The following is a 19,861-nucleotide window of genomic DNA, read 5'->3' as shown; positions in this document are numbered from 1 at the left end:
AGATCAGCAGTTGCCAGGGGCTGGGGTTGGGGAATGGGGAGTGATTGCTAATGGGGACAGGGTCTCTTTTTGAGGTGGTGAAGAAGTTAGGTGGTGGTTGAACAACCTGGTGAATGAACTGAAAACCACTGAATTATTCACTGGAAAGGGGTGAATTGTATGTCACATGAGTTATATCTCAAAAAAGCTGTTGTATAAACCAAAAAAGAAAAAAAAGAGAAAGGATTAAATCCCAGCTCTGCTGCTTATCAGCTGTGTGACCATGAGTAAGTGACTTAACCTCTCTGTGCCTCAGTTTACTCATCTCTGAAATGAGGATAGTAATAGCACTTACCTCATAGGTCAATATGAGGTTGGTATCTGTTAATGAGTTAATATTTTAAACTGCTTAGCACAATGCCTAGCACTAGTAAATGCTATATGTTTGTTAAATAAAATATAAAGTAATATTTATGAAAACTTCTGTATAGGCCCTACCAGTGCAGCAGTCCATCTTATACCTCAGTGCACACCCACTGGATTCATATAACATATCCATATTATAATTTAGGGCTACTTATGAAACTAGTAACCTGTAAGATGGCATTCACAAATCCTCAAAAGGTGACCAGAGAAGCTGCTTTAGAATAACAGGCTGCCCTGGGGACTCCAGCTGCAGACTGGCAGCTAATGGTAGATGATGGTATGTCAGGAAGAAACCTACTAGACACTGGTGTGTCCAGGGAGGTATTTATTTTCCTTACCTCACAGATTCACTTGGGTTGCTTTCTTCTCCTAATGTTCTCCCCACTCACTCTCTGATTAATTAAGACCTTCTTTTCTTTAACACCCAACTTAAATCCTACTTTAGCTCTGAGGCCTCCAGGGTAGTCTTTCCTCTGAACTCCAACAATGCTAGTTGGTTTCTTCATTTGACCTGGAGAATATGCTATCTTATGCATTCTTTTCTCTCCTCATTCAGATCATAAGTACCTGAAGGGTAGGCACTGCCCTTGTGTCCCTCACAGGGCAGCTTCCCTCTCCTTGGGAAGTCAATCAATAATTAGTGTTCAAGACAGAACAGAAAGTCCACTCCTCCTTTCATTCCTCAAATACGTTCTGAGCCCTGTGCTTGGGGCAGAGGATCTGGAGGATGAAAGAGTGGTCATTGTCCTCAGGAAGACCACAATCTTGAATCAAAACTTTACACGTTAAATTCATAATACCATTAGCTTCTAGTGGGTGTTGGGAAAAATGGGATGGGGGCCGGGGGAAGCAACAAAGCAACCTTCTCAGTAATGTCCTTTTATACATAATTTAATTACCTGCAGAAAAAGAAAGTCTCCTGAGGGCATCAAACTGAGACAAAGGTAGAGGAGAGAGAGCAATTCTGATAGTAGACAGAGAGGAATTTAGAGTGTGGGGAAAACAGAGGACAGGGCTTGGGAGAGATAGGAAAATATGACCCTTCCCTTAGTTTCTCTACATCTTCAGTAGATTCTGTTCTCCGCCTCTAATTTTTTAAAAATAAAAGCCTTGATGCAACTGGATTGCTTGTGAGAACCAGAGAAAGCACAGGTAATACAAAATGCCCTCCCAGAGTTCAGCCACAGTAGTTTTGCGTGAATAACTACCATCTCTATATAGGTACCCAAACAGGGAACAAGGCATACGGTGCCAGCCTTCCTAAGGCTCCCAGTCTAGGGATGAGACAGATAATAAATAAGCAGAAAAGTAAATACATAATTTCAAATTGTGATAACTAACAGGAAGAAGAAATATCAAGAGAAAATAATGAGCAGAGGGCCTACTTTAGATTTGGTATACAGAGAAGGCCTGTCTCAGGAGGCATTACCTCAGCTGAGACCTAAAGATTAAGCTGCCAGCAGTACAAAGCCTGGGTGGGAGTTGGGGAGAGTGCTCCAGGTGAGGGGAGCAATGAGACAGAGAAAGATTAAAAAGAAGAAGAAAAAGAAAAAAAAAAGAAAAGAAAAACAAAAGAAGAAGAAAGCATAAGGGGAAATATTAGTAGGAGATATTACATCCCCTGAGGCTCAGGGTAAATGACCTGCTCAATACCACATAGCTAGTCAGCGACAAATGAGAGGATTGCTGAGCTCTATCCTGAGAGATAAAACTGAACAGAAGGCTTCTGGGGCTTCAAGGAAGCATCTAGCAAGAGACGTAGGGACAAAACAACAGGGACAGGGACTCGGAGTACTTTCTAAGATTCTGGAAATTTTGTCAATATTCCAGTTTTAGTGATTTTTGTTAACCCCTCTGTTTCCCTGAAGGGGCTGACAGCAAAACCTTTGAATGAAAATCATGAGTATCAAATTAGTAAAAGTTTCCCAGGTGCCAGGCCATGGCCCCTTGTCTCTGGGGGCAGCAAAGAAGCGGGGACTGCAGGCCTGGATTCCACATCTCAGTCAATCCTGCAAAAGCTGAACCTCAAGACAAAGAGCAAAGGCTGACAGCTCCTGAAGGAGAGAAAAGCAAGCTGAATGCCTGGGTTTGTGGAAGAATCCAAAGCAGGAGGGCTAGATGGTTGGATACATGGTGGGGGATTGAAGGGATGGAGGGGGCTCAACAGTTTATCAGAAGACTCGGACAGAGGTTATCTTGCTGAAGGTCACATAGCAAAGCCAGGAGCAGAACCCAGGTCTGACACATTCCACAGCCTTTCTATTAAATCACTTCAGATGATTTCTCCCACAACTCCTCTTTAATGTTGCTGTTAGGTTGTTTTTAGAATGATTTTTTTAAAAAGTGTGTGTGAGTGAGAAGAGTGAGTGTGTGTTGAAGAGAGACCCGATTAGATGAATGTGCTTCTGCTCTTTTATTTGCACATTTCCTCTGTGTTTACCTATGACTTCGTGGGATTATTCAATAAATGCATTTCTTGCTGATGAGGCAACCTAATTCCAGAGAATTCAGGGAAATCCCTGAACCTAAAGAGAGGGGCCTGAAAAATATTGAGAATCCCCTTCTGACCAGACCGTTTGGACTCTTGGGACAGCTGAGCAAGGGCAGAGAGGAAGCGTCCAATGGTGTACATGGGCAGCCATCCTGAGCTGTAGGCTGGGCCTCCATGATTGAGGTTCTGTGGGAATATAAACCTGGAAGGAAAGTCAGACAGTGACAGGTAGAGACACCAGTCTTCCAGTGTTAGAGAAGGACGAGGCAGCTGAATGTTGAAAGAGCAAGAACAGGATAAGAGATCTGGGCAGCTTGTCATCTTTTCCTGATCATTTCTTTCACTGTGTAGATTCCTTCAGCTGAAATTGCTATCAATTCCCAGCTTCTCAAACACAGTATAGATGTTAAGAGCAGAAACTCTGAAGTCTCCAGTATCCTTGGCAAATCACTTAACTTCTCTGAACCTGGTTTTCCCCATGTGTAAAACAGGAATAATGATGGTACTCATCTCATAGGATTGCTAATGAGGTTAAGTGGTATGGAAAGCAATTGGAACAGAGCCTGGAACACAGTGGGCCTCTAGTGCACAGTATATATTATTATTTCTTACATTGAATGCAAACGTCAATGACTATTGAATTATCTATACCGCTGTGTACTACTTTGAGGCCAAGTTGCAGAACCACTGGCCTGGAAGGAATGCTAGAGATTATCTATGGCTCTTAAAATTTGAGACACGAGGAACCTAAGACCCAGGGGAGACAAGTGCATCTGAGGAAAAGGAAAAAGCTTGTGCAAAAGCAAAAGGTAGGAAAAGGAATGAAAACGTATTTAAAGTGGTTGTAAGCCAGATGAAAGAGTGTGTGTATGCATGTGTTGGAGGGGTGGGGAGAAAGGAGGAAGACTGGAGGGTATATAAGGCTATAGAAGAAGCAAAGACGAGAATATGATGTGCTTTTGTGTCAAAGTCAGGAGTTTGGACTTTACCTAGACCAGTACTGTCTATTAAAAATATAATGTGAGTGGTGATCATTTTCAAATGTATAGAAATACCAAATCACTATGTTGTGTACCAGGAACTAACACAGTGTTGTAGGTCAATTATGTTTCAAAAACAAACAAGCAAACAAACTCATAGAAAAAGAGATCAGATTTGTGGTTCCCAGAGGAGGGAGGTGGGGGTAGGGGGAATTGGATGAAGGTGGTCAAATGTACGAACTTTCAGTTATAAGATGAATAAGTACTAGGGATGTAATGTACAACATGATAAAGATAATTCACACTGCTGTATGTTAAGAGAGTAAATCCTAAGAGTTCTCACCACAAGGGAAAATTTTTTCTTTTTCTTTTATTTTGCATCTATATGAGATGATAGATGTTCACTAAACTTATCGTGGTAATCATTTCATGCTGTGTGTTAATCAAATCATGCTGTACACCTTAAACTTATACAGTTCTGTATGCCAATATATCTCAATAAAACTAGAAGGAAAAAATAATAATGTGAGCCACATATGCAGTTTTAAATTGTCTGATAGCCACATTAAAAAAGAAAAAAGCAACAGACAATATCAACTTTAATATTATATTTTATTTAAGCAAATATATAAAAATATCATTTCAACATGTAATCAATATAAACAATTATTAATGACATATTTTACATTCTTTTTTAGTACTGAATCATTGAAATCTGGCATGTATTTTACATTTATAGTGCATCTCAATTTGAACTAGCCACACTTCAAATGCTTAAGAGCCACATGTGACTAGTGGCTAGCGTATCTGTTAGTGCAGATCTAAGTGATGGGGAGCCACTGAAAGGTTTCAAGCTAGGGAGTGCCATGGTCTGATGTGTGCTTCAGAGCAAGAACGCTGGTGATGATGGGAAGGATGGATTGCGACAGGGACTCCTCAGGATTGCTATGTATAATCGCGCAGGTTGTATGGTACAAGAAGCATGAAAGGGGGCTGAAATCTAGTCCACATTCTACTTATCATGCCAAGTACTGGCCCAACACTGCCAGCTCAGAGGAAAGTGAGCCTTTCCTTAACTGGTTAGCCCAGAGGCAATGCCTGTTTCCTAATTTTCACAAAGATGCTATATGTGCTAACAGTAGCCCTGGGGAATACCAGGTCAGTGTTGGAGGTACAAACCTCATTCCACAACTCCAATGGATAAGAAATATCACTGCTCTTTATAAATCAGAGTTAATTCCATTTTGAGCTCCCAATCCCATAAGTCTGGAGGGAAACTCAACCTAAGTTATTCTTGGGACCCCTGACTCTGAGTTGTGCCTAGGTTCTGGAATTCTATATGCACCAACACATGGCAGTATGGCCCTCTAGTCATCAAGCCATCTGCTCACACTGGTAAATGTTGACATACACATTGACCCCTGTGCAGGGCCCTTCAGGTCTGGCAGCACTGTGATGCTTTTGTGAAAAACTTTTGCTTCTGGTCTCAACTTCCTAGATTCCCTACCTCACCACTTCTCACTAGGGCCTTCCGCATACGCTGCCCAGAAGCCAGGCCAGGCTCTGCCACTCTGGAATCCACAGAGCTCTTTCTCTCCTTCCTTTATATTGGAGAAATCTCTTTTTTAATCTGGGAAAATCCTCTTCCCTTTCTATTTATTCCAAGATGTTTTTTCTTTACTGCAGATTTTTCCCTCCCTCTGGGGCTCAAGGCTCTTGTGAACAAAAGCCAGCAAGTATTGTGGGAAATGTCAGTTTTCTGCACTTCTACAAACCTCCTGGTGACCAAGAGGTCCAGAACCTGCTTAATGGAAGAAAATAAAAGGAAGAATATATGGGGTGAAAAAATATATATATAAGCATATTAATCTCCTAAAATATTATCCAACTATAGAGCAACAGGAACTCTCGTACACCACTAGTGGAGGTATAAATTGGTACAACCTCTCTGGAAAATAATTTACCAGTGTCTGCTAAAGATGAACATATGCATGTCAGAAATATAATGTATAGGTATACATCAAGTATAAATGAGTGTTTATGGCCACCAAAAGACATGTATAAGAGTATTCATAGCAGCACTATTCTTAATAGGCCCAAAGTGGAAATAACCCAAATATCCATCCATCATAAAATATATGATTTAACATGCAATGGAATATTATACAGAAGTGAGAATAAAACAACACACAACAACATGATTGATTCTCACAAACATAGTGTTGAGCTAAGGAAATTAGGCACAAGAAAATCATACAGTATGATTCTATTTATACATAAAGTTTTTAAAATGGCAGAGACTAGCTGTGGTGTTGAGAGCCAGTATAGCGGTCACCTTACAGGGAGAAGGGAAGGGGTAGTATTTGAGAGGAAGCAGGAAAGAGGGCCTTTTGGATGCTGGTAATGTTCTGTTTCTTGACCAGAGTAAGTTCAGCTTGTGGTAATTTATCAATACTATATTGGGCTTAAGACATGGAAGCAACCTAAATGTCCATCAACAGATGAGTGGATAAAGATGTGGTTCATATATACAATGGAATGTTACTCAGCCATAAAAAAGAATGAAATAATGCCATTTGCAGCAACATTGGTGGACCTAGAGATTATCATATATTAAGTGAAGTAAGTCAGACAGAGAAGACAAATATCATATGATATCACTTATATGTGGAATCTAAAAAAATGATACAAATGAACTTATTTACAAAACAGAAATAGATTCACAGACATAGAAAACAAACTTATGGTTACCAAAGGGGATAGCAGGGAGGGGGGGAGATAACTCAGGAGTTAACATATTAACATATACACACTACTATATATAAAATAGGTAAACAATAAAGACCTACTATATAGCATAGGGAACTATAGTCAATATCTTGTAATAAACTATAATGGAAAAGAACCTGAAAAAGAATATATATATATATATATTTATAACTGCTGTACACTTGAAACTAACACAACATTGTAAATTAACTATACTTCCATAAAAATGCATAAAATAATAATATATTGGGCTTATAATTTTGTGTGTTTTTGTGTATATAGCCAATACAAAGTAGAAAGTTGAATAAAAAAATAAAAATATCAGCCTGTCACACCAATTAGCTGACTGTAGCAATAATCCAGGTGGTAAAGGATAAAGACCTGAATAATTTAAGATCATGGAAATAAGGAGGGAGAAGCAAGGATCAATGAATGATTGGATGTGGACAGTATAGAGGGGGAGGGGTCAAAGACAATGCCTGGGATTTGGGTTTGGACAACTGTGCAAATGATGGTGTGATGGTTGAGATAGGGATCATTGGAAGAGGTAAGACTAGGTGAATGAATGGTAATGAAATCTGCTTGGCACATTATGAGCTCATAGTGTCTCTGGGACATTTGTGTGGAGAGGCAGTATGGCATGGGGTTTAAAAGTGAGGGTTGATTTTTGATTCTGGATATGACCGAGTAAACACACACCTCTCTTTATCGCCTACTGACCCTGACTCTAAAACTTGTACAGAAAGCATGAACAACTCTTTAAGAACTCGGCATATATCAGCAGACAAATCAGAGAACACTAGAAATAAAAGTAACACCAAACTGGTGGTAAGTTTACCACTTTTGTTCCTCCAGCATCTCCCACCACCAACTCAACACATTCTGAAAACTGGAAGTGAGCAGAGAGGTGCAAAAGGAGATCCAGGAGGAAGCCTCTAGTTCTGGATGGAGGAGCAGCAAAGGGAAATCCTAAGCCCCAGACAGAGTGCAGAAAATACACTGGTGCTTTCTTCTCCCTCCTCTTTGTTCTGTTCCCTCATGCCCCGGTCACCAGGTAGTCCCACAGCCAGGTATGGGAAATAGCAGAAGCCAAAACTCTGAAGGAGAAGACCCTTCCTCTCTCTTCAATGCACCTGCAGCTCTAAGAGGGAGAGGCGTCTCTGTCACCCCCTTCCTTGTCCCCTCCCACTTGTCCCCTCCCAGTCCCAGCGCAATCCTGGACATGGGTTCTTTCTAGCCCAGAGAACCAAACATGGAAGCCTGGGGAACGAGGAAGTACTGGAAAGATAAGGAAGTATGAGGAGCTCAGGAAAGCCGCCCGACAGAGCTGTTTACTCTTGACCCCTGGGTGCATTAAACTGCTCCTAATTAGCATAACACAGATGGAAAACTGAACTAACTGTTCTTCGCGAGGACGCAACAGACTACTGGTTGGCGAATGCATAGGAAAGACCTGCTTAACAGTGCACAATTTAAAAAACCCTGACATTGGAAACACAGCCTCCAGAAGGAGCAAAACAAAAAATGACAACATTCTTCACAGGAGGGGGTGAGGGGTGACTATAAAAGGATAGCACCAGGGCGGTTTTGGGGGATGATGGAACTGTTCTGTATCCTAGAACTGAAAATCAAACGAAGAAAAAGTCAATTTTATTGAATAATAGTTTTAAAAATAAAGTGAAAAAAAAAAAGTGAAGGCTCTAGAGACAGGACTGCCTGGATTCAAATTCTGGGACCCTACTTACTAGCTGTGTGACCCTGAACAAGTTACCACCCCGCTGGGCTTCAGTTCCCTGATCCATTAAATAGGGACAATCACTCCTAATTTAATAAATTAGGAGGCTGGGATTAACAGATCCACACCACTATATATAAAGTAGATAAACAACAGATTTATTGTACAGCACGGGGAACTATATTCAATATCTTATAATAACCTATAACAGAAAAGGATCTGGGGGAATTCCCTGGTGGTCCAGTGGTTAGGACTCCACTCTTTCACTGCAGAGGACCTGGGTTCAATCCTGGTCAGGGAAAAAGGGATCTGAGATATATATATATATATATATATATATATATATATATCTATATATATATCTATATCTGAATCACTTTGCTGTACACCTGAAACTAACACAATATTGTAAATCAACTATACTTCATTTTAAAAATTAAAAAAATAGGGACAATCACAGTTCTTGCCTCCTAGAGAGATTGTGGTGGTAAAGGTTCAATGAGGTAATACATGTAATGTGCTTAGAACAGTGCCTGACACAGAGTATATGTTCAATAAATGCCATGACAGATCAGCAAAGGGGCTTGGGGCACAGGAGACAGGTGAGAGGACTGAAGAAGTCACCGGGTGAATCACTGCTGGGTGTATTTCAGTATTTGTAACCCTGGGAAGAATAGCTGCTGTGACCTTTTACTTTTAGGCCATCCAATCTGCCCAGCCGCCACACTTCTTCACTTCCCTCCTGACCTCCTTTCAGTTTTCACACCGTTCCTGAGTCTCTATTTTTGGCCCTAGGCCTGCCCTTCCGTTCATTGACTGGTTATGGTCTCTCCAAACTAAAGTATTCTCTAAGTTGTTCTCTACCTTGGCTGTAGATCAGAATCTCTCAGACATTCTTCAGAACTATTGGCCTTGGACTAGAAAAATGTGAGTGTCATAAATGACCAGCAAAAAGGCCGGGGAAATGTTCTAGATGACAGGAGACTAAAGGATAACTCCATGCAATAAGTGTCTTTTGGATGAGATAGAGGGGAATGTCTACAGAAGTCATTATTGGGATATTTAAGGAAAACGAGTATGAATTCTATGTGGAAGAATGTCCTTGATCCTAGGAGATACACACTGAGGTACTTGAATATCCTGATGTCTGCAGCTAACTTTCAAATGGTTCAGCAAAATAATAATTATTATATTATAGAATAATAATTATACTTTCACCATTTTTAAAAATACATAAACATATATCCCCACATGTTTCACCATTTTAGTCAGTTGTGTGCTAGATAGATAGATAAAGCAAGATTGCAAAATATTAATAGTTGGTGAAACTGGATAAAGGGTATATGGGTACTCATTGTGCCAATCTTATAACTTTCTGTAGGTTTTAATATTTTCAAAATAAAAAGGAGTGATAGACCATCTCTTGAAGATTTTTCAAAATACACATGCCTGTGTTGCTGCCTCAAGCTAACGAACGAAGACCTTCCCTGGGCAGAACCTAGGGATATGCATTTTAAAAGTTCTGGGCCACCCCCCCTCCCCAGAAAAGAAGCACCACTGTGGAACTTCATCTCAGACCCAGCTCTACCTCCTCTGGTTCTTGGTTTCCTTCGGGACCCAAACCTCGGCACTAGTCCTCTTTGGCAATGTTGCAGCTAGGCCTTCCTTTGTAAAGCAGGTGCAACTAGGGAGTGGGAGTGGTGAGAAGATGAGGTGAGGGTGAATCTGGGGGTACTCCAACATTTATCAGATGGGCAGAGAAAGAGGATTCCATGAGGGACTGAGAAGGAAGGGCCAGGGAAGTAGGATGGAAACCCCAAGAGTATACTCAAAGGCAGATAAAGATATATGACAAATCATTCTAGGTGTGCCTGGTGTAGAAGCTGCATCGGGATGAGAAGTAAGTTGCTATATCAGTTCAGCAGTGGGCCCTTCGTTGCCAGAGGAGATTTCCCTGGCAAGCCCCCTCTTCCCTCCAGCAGATAGTCTGTGCCACAGGGCTGGCTGACAGGCACCTGAAATCTCAGACAGGAGAAATCTCTTTTTCAAAAGCAAGGTTTCTGGGAGACAGATGCTATCAAACCCCAAGAGGAAGGTTAGCAGGTCAGGCTGTTTGACTTTGCTTCTGCCTCCTGCTGAGTTCTGGAAAAGGATTTATATTTTCTGGGAGGTGTTGTGTGAAACCCCTTCAGGGTCAGAAAAAATACATCCATTTGTCATTTGGCGGTTGGGGGGAACATGGAATCTGGAGTCGACTGTTCTTAGCATCTGGTGAGAGTGAGAGTGTGAAATACAGGCGGTGAGACAAAGTGCAGGCATAGGGAAGGCAAGTGAAAACCTACCACTCTCCCCTTTACCAATTGGCTCCATAACAGCTGGGGTTTTCCTGACAGTCAAACTTTACCTCCCCCCACCTGCCCTCCAAGAGATGTGCTGGCCCTGATGTGGATAAATCCTTTTAACTGTCAGTAAAGTCCAGTGAGGTTGGCATTTTAAAAATGAAAAATGAAAGGGAGGAAAAAACGAGAAATAAACAAAGGAAGTAAATAACAGTTGAGCAGCACTCCTTCCAATCTATCCGTCCCACAGCAGATCGAGTGAACATTCCAGAACATAAATCTCACCCTGAAACTGCTGGGCTTCCAACCTTTCAAATGGTTTTTCATTGACCTTAAAAGTGAGTCCAAAATTTTAAACATGATATACAAGGCCCTTTGCAATCGGATGTCAGCTGAGTTTTCTAGCTTTGTCACCCATCACCTCCCCTTCACACACTCTGCATTCCAGCTACATATGTCTCCCCGCTTCCTAAACAAGCCACACTTTATTCATCTCTGAACTTTTGCACACGTATGGCCACCCACCAGCCACTTAAATCAAGCACAGTAGTTAAGAGTACAGACTCCAGAATCAGGCTGCTTGGGCTTAATCCCAGTTGTGGGCAAGTTTCTGATCTTTTTTGCTTTCATTTTTTCAGTTGCAAAGTGGGGCTACCAAGAGGGGTGCTGTGAGGATCAGATGAGAGACATGGCACAGAATCAGCACACAATCCACGTTAGCTGTTGCTCAACAAACATTGGTTGGCTGGCTGCCCAGTAGGTAGGAGGCCCTTTGCATCCATCCATCCATCCATTCATCCATCCATTTATTTATTTATTTATTTATTTAACATCTTTATTGGAGTATAATTGCTTTACAATGGTGTGTTAATTTCTGCTGTATAACAAAGTGAATCAGTTATACATATACATCTATCCCCATATCTCCTCCCTCTTGCATCTGCCTCCCATCCTCCCTATCCCACCCCTCTAGGTGGTCACAAAGCACTGAGCTGATCTCCCTGTGCTATGAGGCTGCTTCCCACTAGCTATCTATTTTACAATTGGTAGTGTATTGTCCATGCCACTCTCACTTTGTCCCAGCTTACCCTTCCCCCTCCCCGTGTCCTCAAGTCCATTCTCTACTTCTGCGTCTTTATTCCTGTCCTGCCCCTAGGTTCATCAGAACCATTTTTTTCTTTAGATTCCATATATATGTCACATCCATTTATTACATGCTACTTCCAGTCTAGAGGAAAGGCAGACATGTAAACAGGACGTTATAATACAGCGTGATCAAAGTGAGGATGGAGCTATGTGAGCCAGAAGGAGCAACTTGTGGGGTCCCTCCCTTCCACCCTTTCCTCAGCTGGATGCACCTCAGATGACACCTCAAATTCAGTTTTTAGCCAGGCCCTGAGGCTTGAGAAAGATAGGAGAAAGTAAAGAATTTCCAACCTAGGGCTGGCATTCAGACTTTAGGCACCAGTACAACCCTACTGGCTGTTAAAATATTGAAACAACTTTCATACTCATTGACAAAGGCCCTAAGCACCCCAAGTATTCCATAATGCCTCCTTCCCCTCTGCCTCGTGCAGCCTGGCTCTGGGGAACACTGAATGGACACCATCAGGGACCACCCTTATTCCCCCAGGGCACATGCCTGCCAGCTTGTCTGGAGGTATTTTTTCACTCTGGTTCCCCTCCCCCCTAACCCCCAGGACCCACCCTCCATCAGTCGTGGCCCTGGGAACTGTGAGCAAATGTGAATTACCTGTTTGTCCCCTGAGGAGGCATTTTGAGCATCAGCTGTACTTGAACTTGGGGGTACTTCCTGTTCCGTGAGTCCCAGGAGCTGTATCTACTTGTTTGTTGAGATGACTGCTGCTTTGAGGGTAGCTTTTGGCCTTCTTCTGGGCCCTGGCTTATGCCTGCAGTACCCTTTGGAAATCTCTGCTTTTCTACCAGCCTGGATTCCTTCTAGCCAACCATCCATCCCACTCCAGAGGTTCCTGTCACCTCCTAGATGTGTCCACTCCATTCTGCACTACACCAGGACTTATCCTGACAAGTGACTTTATGGACAAGGCCCTGGTATTCTATGAAGCAGCACAGAGTGGGAGCTTTGGAGCCAGGATTATCTGGGTTTGAATACCAACTCTACCACTTCTCACTGTGCAAGTTTCTCAGCCTCTCTGGGCCTCAGTTGCCTTATCTACAATGTGGGACAATAAGAGTACCTACCTCTAAGAGTTTGATAGTTTCTGGCCTTACATTTAGTTCTTTAATCCATTTTGAGCTTATTTTTGTGTATGGTGTTAGGGAGTGATCTAATCTCATACTTTTACATGTACCTGTCCAGTTTTCCCAGCACCACTTATTGAAGAGGCTGTCCTTTCTCCATTGTACATTACTGCCACCTTTATCAAAGATAAGGTGTCCATATGTGCATGGGTTTATCTCTGGGCTTTCTATCCTGTTCCATTGATCTATCTTTCTGTTTTTGTGCCAGTACCATACCGTCTTGATGACTGTAGCTTTGTAGTATAGTCTGAAGTCAGGGAGCCTGATTCCTCCAGTTCCTTCTTTCGTTCTCAAGATTGCTTTGGCTATTCGGGGTCTTTTGTGTTTCCATACAAATTGTGAAATTTTTTGTTCTAGTTCTGTGAAAAATGCCAGTGGTAGTTTGATAGGGATGGCATTGAATCTATAGATTGCTTTGGGTAGTCAAACTCTTAGAGGAAAACATAGGCAGAACACTCTATGACATAAATCAAAGCAAGATCCTTTCTGACCCACCTCCTAGAGTAATGGAAATAAAAACAAAAATAAACAAATGGGACCTAACGAAACTTCAAAGCTTTTGCACAGCAAAGGAAACCATAAACAAGACCAAAAGACAACCCTCAGAATGGGAGAAAATATTTGCAAATGAAGCAACCGACAAAGGATTAATCTCCAAAATTTACAAGCAGCTCATGCAGCTCAATAACAAGAAAACAAACAACCCAATCCAAAAATGGGCAGAAGACCTAAATAGACATTTCTCCAAAGAAGATATACAGACTGCCAACAAACACATGAAAGAATGCTCAACATCATTAATCATTAGAGAAATGCAAATCAAAACTACAATGAGATATCATCTCACACCAGTCAGAATGGCCATCATCCGAAAATCTAGAAACAATGAATGCTGGAGAGGGTGTGGAGAAAAGGGAACACTCTTGCACTGCTGGTGGGAATGTGAATTGGTTCAGCCACTATGGAGAACAGTATGGAGGTTCCTTAAAAAACTACAAATAGAACTACCATATGACCCAGCAATCCCACTACTGGGCATATACCCTGAGAAAACCAAAATTCAAAAAGAGTCATGTACCAAAATGTTCATTGCAGCTCTATTTACAATAGCCCGGAGATGGAAACAACCTAAGTGCCCGTCATCGGATGAATGGATAAAGAAGATGTGGCACATATATACAATGAAATATTACTCAGCCATAAAAAGAAACGAAATTGAGCTATTTGTAATGAGGTGGATAGACCTAGAGTCTGTCATACAGAGTGAAGTAAGTCAGAAAGAAAAAGACAAATACCGTATGCTAACACATATATATGGAATTTAAGAAAAAAATGTCATGAAGAACCTAGGGGTAAAGCAGGAATAAAGACGCAGACCTCTTAGAGAACGGACTTGAGGTTATGGGGAGGGGGAAGGGTGAGCTGTGACAGGGCGAGAGAGAGTCATGGGCATATACACACTAACAAACGCAGTAAGGTAGATAGCTAGTGGGAAGCAGCCGCATGGCACAGGGATATTGGCTCGGTGCTTTGTGACAGCCTGGAGGGGTGGGATGGGGAGGGTGGGAGGGAGGGAGACGCAACAGGGAAGACATATGGGAACATATGTTTATGTATGACTGATTCACTTTGTTATAAAGCAGAAACTAACACACAATTGTAAAGCAATTATACCCCAATAAAGATGTTAAAAAAAAAAAAAAAGAGTACCTACCTCAAAAAAAAAAAAAAAGAGTACCTACCTCATAGAGTTGTTGGGAGGATTAAAGGACAAAGTAATGGAAAGCACTTAGATGAATGTCTGGCATATAGTAAAAGCTCAGTAAATGTTACTGACCATCTAATTTCACAGCTGTAAAAAGCAGCTAATAACAAACCATCTCACAAGGTTTTTAAAAGAACTAAAGCACCTGGTAGTGTCTGGCACTAAGTAAGTTCTCTGTAAATGTCATTTCTTGCCTTCCTTAATACATACGTGTTTAATATTATTGTCACTATGGTAATTAGACTCTCCTCTTTCTGGCTGGGTGGCTCTAGGATACAGAAATTCAATCAATTCTTCCAGATTTTTTTTCATGTTCTGACACCACAGAGACCTCAGTGCAGTGGAACTGCTGGACTTTTTACATGTCTCTGAGTCAGTGAGGAGAAAGTAGCTGCAATTGTTTTATAGTTGATGGCAAATTCTTACAGCTGACAAGTAAATTCTATCCTATACCTTTGCAAAGCTCATTCACTACCTCTCATATTTGGGGATTTGATTTTCATGGACGTACAAATATATCATTTGCAAAGGTGGCATTTTTATTTTTATTACTCCTGTATTTCTACTTTTTACTTTTCTTCTTCCATTATTAGAACTATTGTAAAGTAGAATTTTAACCGGGGCAATCTTGTGTGGTTCCTGTTTTTAACGAGAATTAATCTGAGCTTTCTTTGGAAAGATATACTCTTAAGTTAAGCTAGAGAGAGAACACTGCAATACCCCTCTCCTCACCCCTGATTGTTTTTTAAGGTTTAAGTGAAACTTTGCTTTCTCTGTCTTTTGTTTCCTTGCTCTAAATTTTATTTCCCATTTCCTAAACTTGTTTGATTTGTTATTTGTTCCCTCCCGAAGTTCTCTAGGCAGGGATTTAATTCATTGTTGCTTTTTTGTACTGATGAAGGCTTTCAGGGCTATACATTCTCTAAGTACTGCCTTGGCAATCTCCCGTAAAGTGGTCCTCCCATAAAAGGTCTTACCAATTTTTCCTTTTACCTTATGCTCCATTATGTTTTGGCCTGGCACTGTTACTAATCCTCTTTATTACAATATTTGACACTTTGATACTCTGCATTAATTTTGATTTCTTAAATGGTACATTAAAGCTATTGATTTGGGGAGTTTGGGATTAGCAGGTGCAAACTATTATAGATATAGGATGAATAAACAACAAGGTCCTACTGTATAGCACAGGGAACTATATTCATTATCCTGTGATAAACCATAATGGAAAAGCATATGAAAAAGTATATATGTGTGACAGAGTCACTTTGCTGTACAGCAAAAATTAACACAACATTGTAAATCAACTATACTTCAATTAAAAAAAAACTACTGATTTTGATTACCAAGTTTTTTCTTCTGCCCCCTTAAATTTTGCCTCTGAGGAAAATGTCTCTCTTGCCTCACCTCAGCCTAGGCCTGGCCCTGTGGTAACCTCCCAGATGAGTTCTGCTCACAACTTTCTTGTGAAATGGAGGCCTGATGTTCAGAAAGACTAAAATTGTCAGCGATATCAAACCAGTGACACTGCCTGCCAGGAGATAATCCTGTTTTCCTTCTCCTTCTGCTCCTGTCATCCCTTTCCTATATGTGGGGCTTTCAGCTCAGCAGAAGCCTTTGTCCATTTCTAGCTGCTGGCAGTGGCCACATTGCTAATAGGATGCCTGGGATCACTTCCCCATTTAGAGGGGTGAAAGGTCAGGGTCTCACCCTCCAGGAATAAACCCCAAGGCCTGTTGAGCTCCTCCAGATCCTTGTCAGGGCCCTGTCTGGCCCAAAGCATTCCTTTCTCTGCTGGAGTCTGTCAGTTAGCTCTGGCAAAAATCAAGTTTCCTCACCCTGATCTTACCTCATCCACACAAGTTTCCCTGAGAAATTATGGAAGAGAAACTCTTAGAATCCTCAAATGTCAGAGCTGGAAGGGCCCTTAGAGACCATTTTGCCCCAATGGCCCTCCTTTAACAGAACATATAACTTCCTTTGCTCTATTTCCACGTTCCAAAGAATCCCCAAGGCCGCCTCATAATAAAAATCAGGAGTAAGTCAAGAGCCGAGTTAATCAAGGAAGTAAAGTACTATGGGACCCAGCTGTGCTCAGGGAGGACTGAGTCATCAGAAATGCAGACCTGGTCCCGGGATTTGTTTATTAAGGATTTTCTTCAAGGACAAAGAGAATGTTCTGTGGTAGCTTAACTCCAAAGATTTTCATGGGGTCAGGGTGAGACTAGAAAAGGTTTGATTAGCTTTAGAAGGGCTGGGGAGTTTTAAAATCCTGGCTTTGAAGGAGCCTACCTTTACTTCTATCTGACTGGTCCAGGCATTGTAGAGAAGTTGTCAAAGTTTGTCTGTATGCTTCTTATCTCCCCCAAAATGTGCCTTTCTGGGTCCCACACTCAGAGGATCTTGCTTTCAGTTTGGAAATATATCAAGGGCACTTGCAACTGTGTTAGGATGGGCTTTGAGAGGTACAACTTCAATCCCATATCTAATTTGTAACAAGATTCTCCTTGCAAAGCATCATTACATCTATTCTTCTAGTTTAACCTCTAAACAGAGAGGGTAATTTTTGTCTACATTTTGCAGATAAAGGAAAAGGCTCAGAGTCTACCTAGGTGACTCTAAGGCCATGCAACTAGTAAGAGGCCAAAGCTTTAACTTTTGAGTCGAGAAGGAAGCCACATCTGTGCTTGTTCTACTAAGCCACAAGCACCTCAAAGGTGCCAAGGAATGCCACAGCAAACTAGCTAACAGAGGACCACAGGGCTGAAACCACTGTCTTGATCTGATTTGTAATGAATTATAGCATTGTGATAGACTTCTGAGAAGCATAGAGCAAATCTAGGAATTTAGTGCTAGTCTCAAAGGAGACATTGGGATTCACATAAGGTGGCTGTGAAGAATTTACCATTCTGTAGCTTTGTTCTCTGCAAATTTTTCTCTCAGACTGCTGGAAAACAAGGAAATCTCATCAGTTGGAGGAAATGACTTATAAGGAAGCTTTATTATGTGTGGGGGAGGATCAGATCCCATTGTAGTTCTGGATAGTGTTTAACCATGTGCAGTGAACAGTGGGAGTGTATGTGTGTCCGTGGGTAATATACTTTCTTCAGTTTGTTTTTCATCTAAGCTAGCCCATCTACAAACTCTTAAAAGTGATCAAGAAAGCTGCATCCTTGGGATTAGAAGGGGGATTATCAAGTTAACTGTGAGATTCTGGGAGAAACAGGGAGACCACAGGTGGCAAAACTCTAAATAGCTTGTGAACTGAGATTTGGATAAACCGGATGACTTAGGAACTTGGACATGGGTTATATCCCTGTGTCTTGGGTGCTTAGAAAATAACCCAGGGTGAGATCCGGACACAAGTCCAACACTGTATCACCAGTCCTTGAAATTGGACGCATTCCCCTCCCTTGCCTCGGATATATCTGACCAAGAAAACAATGACACAATTTTAAAAAAGTTTTTTTTATTCAAGTTCTTGCCCAGTTTGTTGGACACCCTGTATTTGCACAGTCCAACTGCTCAGATGTATTGGAAAATACAGTCGTGCAGCGTGCAGTTCACTGGTCTGATGGTAGAGGGTGCTCCAGCTGGGATAGAATGCTGCTGGGGGTGGGGAGTAAACGGAGAGGAGAAAGAATTGTTGGCTCACAGGTTAGTGAGCAGCCAGTCTAGCAGTTGTTTTCTAGCCATGTTTCCCACGGCTTCATCCAGTGGTTGTTCCTTGGTGAACTTCATGACCTCTTGAAGAAGATCTCCTACCCTGTACCCCTTCTCTGCTGCTTTAGCTGAAACTTCAGGAAGCTGTGGAGAGAGCAGATACCTTGAGTCACATGATGCTTTTGGAGCCAGGGCCCCGACGGAGAAAGTCTACTATACCCCACCCACCTTCCTGCCTATGCTATGATTCTAGGATTAAAGGCTGCCACAGGTCCAGGACTGGAGGCTGCTGACATGGCTTTCCTTTTTTCTGGACCCTCCTCTAATGGCATAGATTAAAATGCCAAAGGTCCTTTCTTTTTGAGCTTCAAAAAACAAACTCTGGAATCAATTGTGTTCACTAATACTTTTCATCAGGTACTGGGATCCTTCAGTTAATCTGTACTGATTTCTAGGTCAAGGTTAGGGGTTGCCATTCCCCTGCCTCCCTAAAAAAAAGTACATGAGATTGGAAATAGGGAGGATAATTTGGTTCAGTATTTTATTTCTCTGGAATCCATCTAATGTAGGAAACACAGCTGTGGGGTGTGTGTGTGTGTGTGTGTGTGTGTGTGTGTGTGTGTGTGTGTGTGCATGCACACGTGTGCAAAACATAAGACTTAAAAATTGCTCCCTGATGTTTTACCAAATAGTTTGTTGAAAGGATCACTGACAAAATGAGCTAATCTCACTCTCCTCCTCTTGGAAGTACACAGGACTTGAGTTGTCCAGAGCCCTATGTAACTAATGGTTCATCACTTTTGTGTCTTTATGAGGTGAGAGTAATTCATGAGTCACATGATAAAGAACAGACTCAAAAAAATGGACTGCTTCTTGGGCTCTAAGTACAATACCGCCTCCCTGCCCCTACCCATTCTAACCCTCTTTCTTCTTGTTCCTTGTTGCATTGCTTACCTTCTTCAGTTGTCCAGCATCATCTCCCATGAAGTAGAGCATGGGTATGTTAAATTGTGAGGCTGCAATCCACTGCAGGACAGCCTGGAGCTGCTTTTGCAAGCTACTTGTTGAGCACTGATTATTGACAATGACTTCAGTTCCAGGAGAGTCTTGATAGTTCTGTGACATCGCAGCATCATGACTACATCTGGGGCCACCGGCCTGGTAGTTGGGGTTGTTGGCCAAGGCTGCTTATTCTTCCAACTCAGCAAGGGCTGCCCCATTGTTGCTATACTTAGCCATGATAAGGCACAGCTTCATCACAGATTCTACCAGTTGATCTATAAATTGTCGACTCACTTGCTTCATCCCACTGATAAAGTCAAGTTCTTGATTGTCCTGGCATTTTTCTTCCCCTTTGTCAGGCCTCTTGGACATGGAGGCTCCTTTGTCTGTCCTGGGCTCAGAACGTTTGTTCTCACCTTCACATAGATC

The 19,861-nt window shown here is 41.8% G+C and overlaps 1 protein-coding gene across 1 annotated transcript in view; it reads right to left on the bottom strand.

The window, feature by feature from the left end:
* Window positions 1–18,418: 18,418 nt before the first annotated feature.
* Window positions 18,419–19,861, bottom strand: part of AKAP4 (A-kinase anchoring protein 4) — a 13,318-nt gene continuing 11,875 nt past the window's right edge. The window contains 2 exon segments of the mRNA XM_060292046.1: window positions 18,419–18,574; window positions 19,385–19,857. Of these exon segments, the coding sequence (XP_060148029.1) occupies window positions 18,419–18,574; window positions 19,385–19,857 (629 nt within the window).

The sequence above is a fragment of the Globicephala melas genome, chromosome X, assembly GCF_963455315.2.
Source record: "Globicephala melas chromosome X, mGloMel1.2, whole genome shotgun sequence".
NCBI classification, from domain to species: Eukaryota; Metazoa; Chordata; class Mammalia; order Artiodactyla; family Delphinidae; genus Globicephala; species Globicephala melas.
This window is presented reverse-complemented; position numbering and strand designations above follow the sequence as displayed.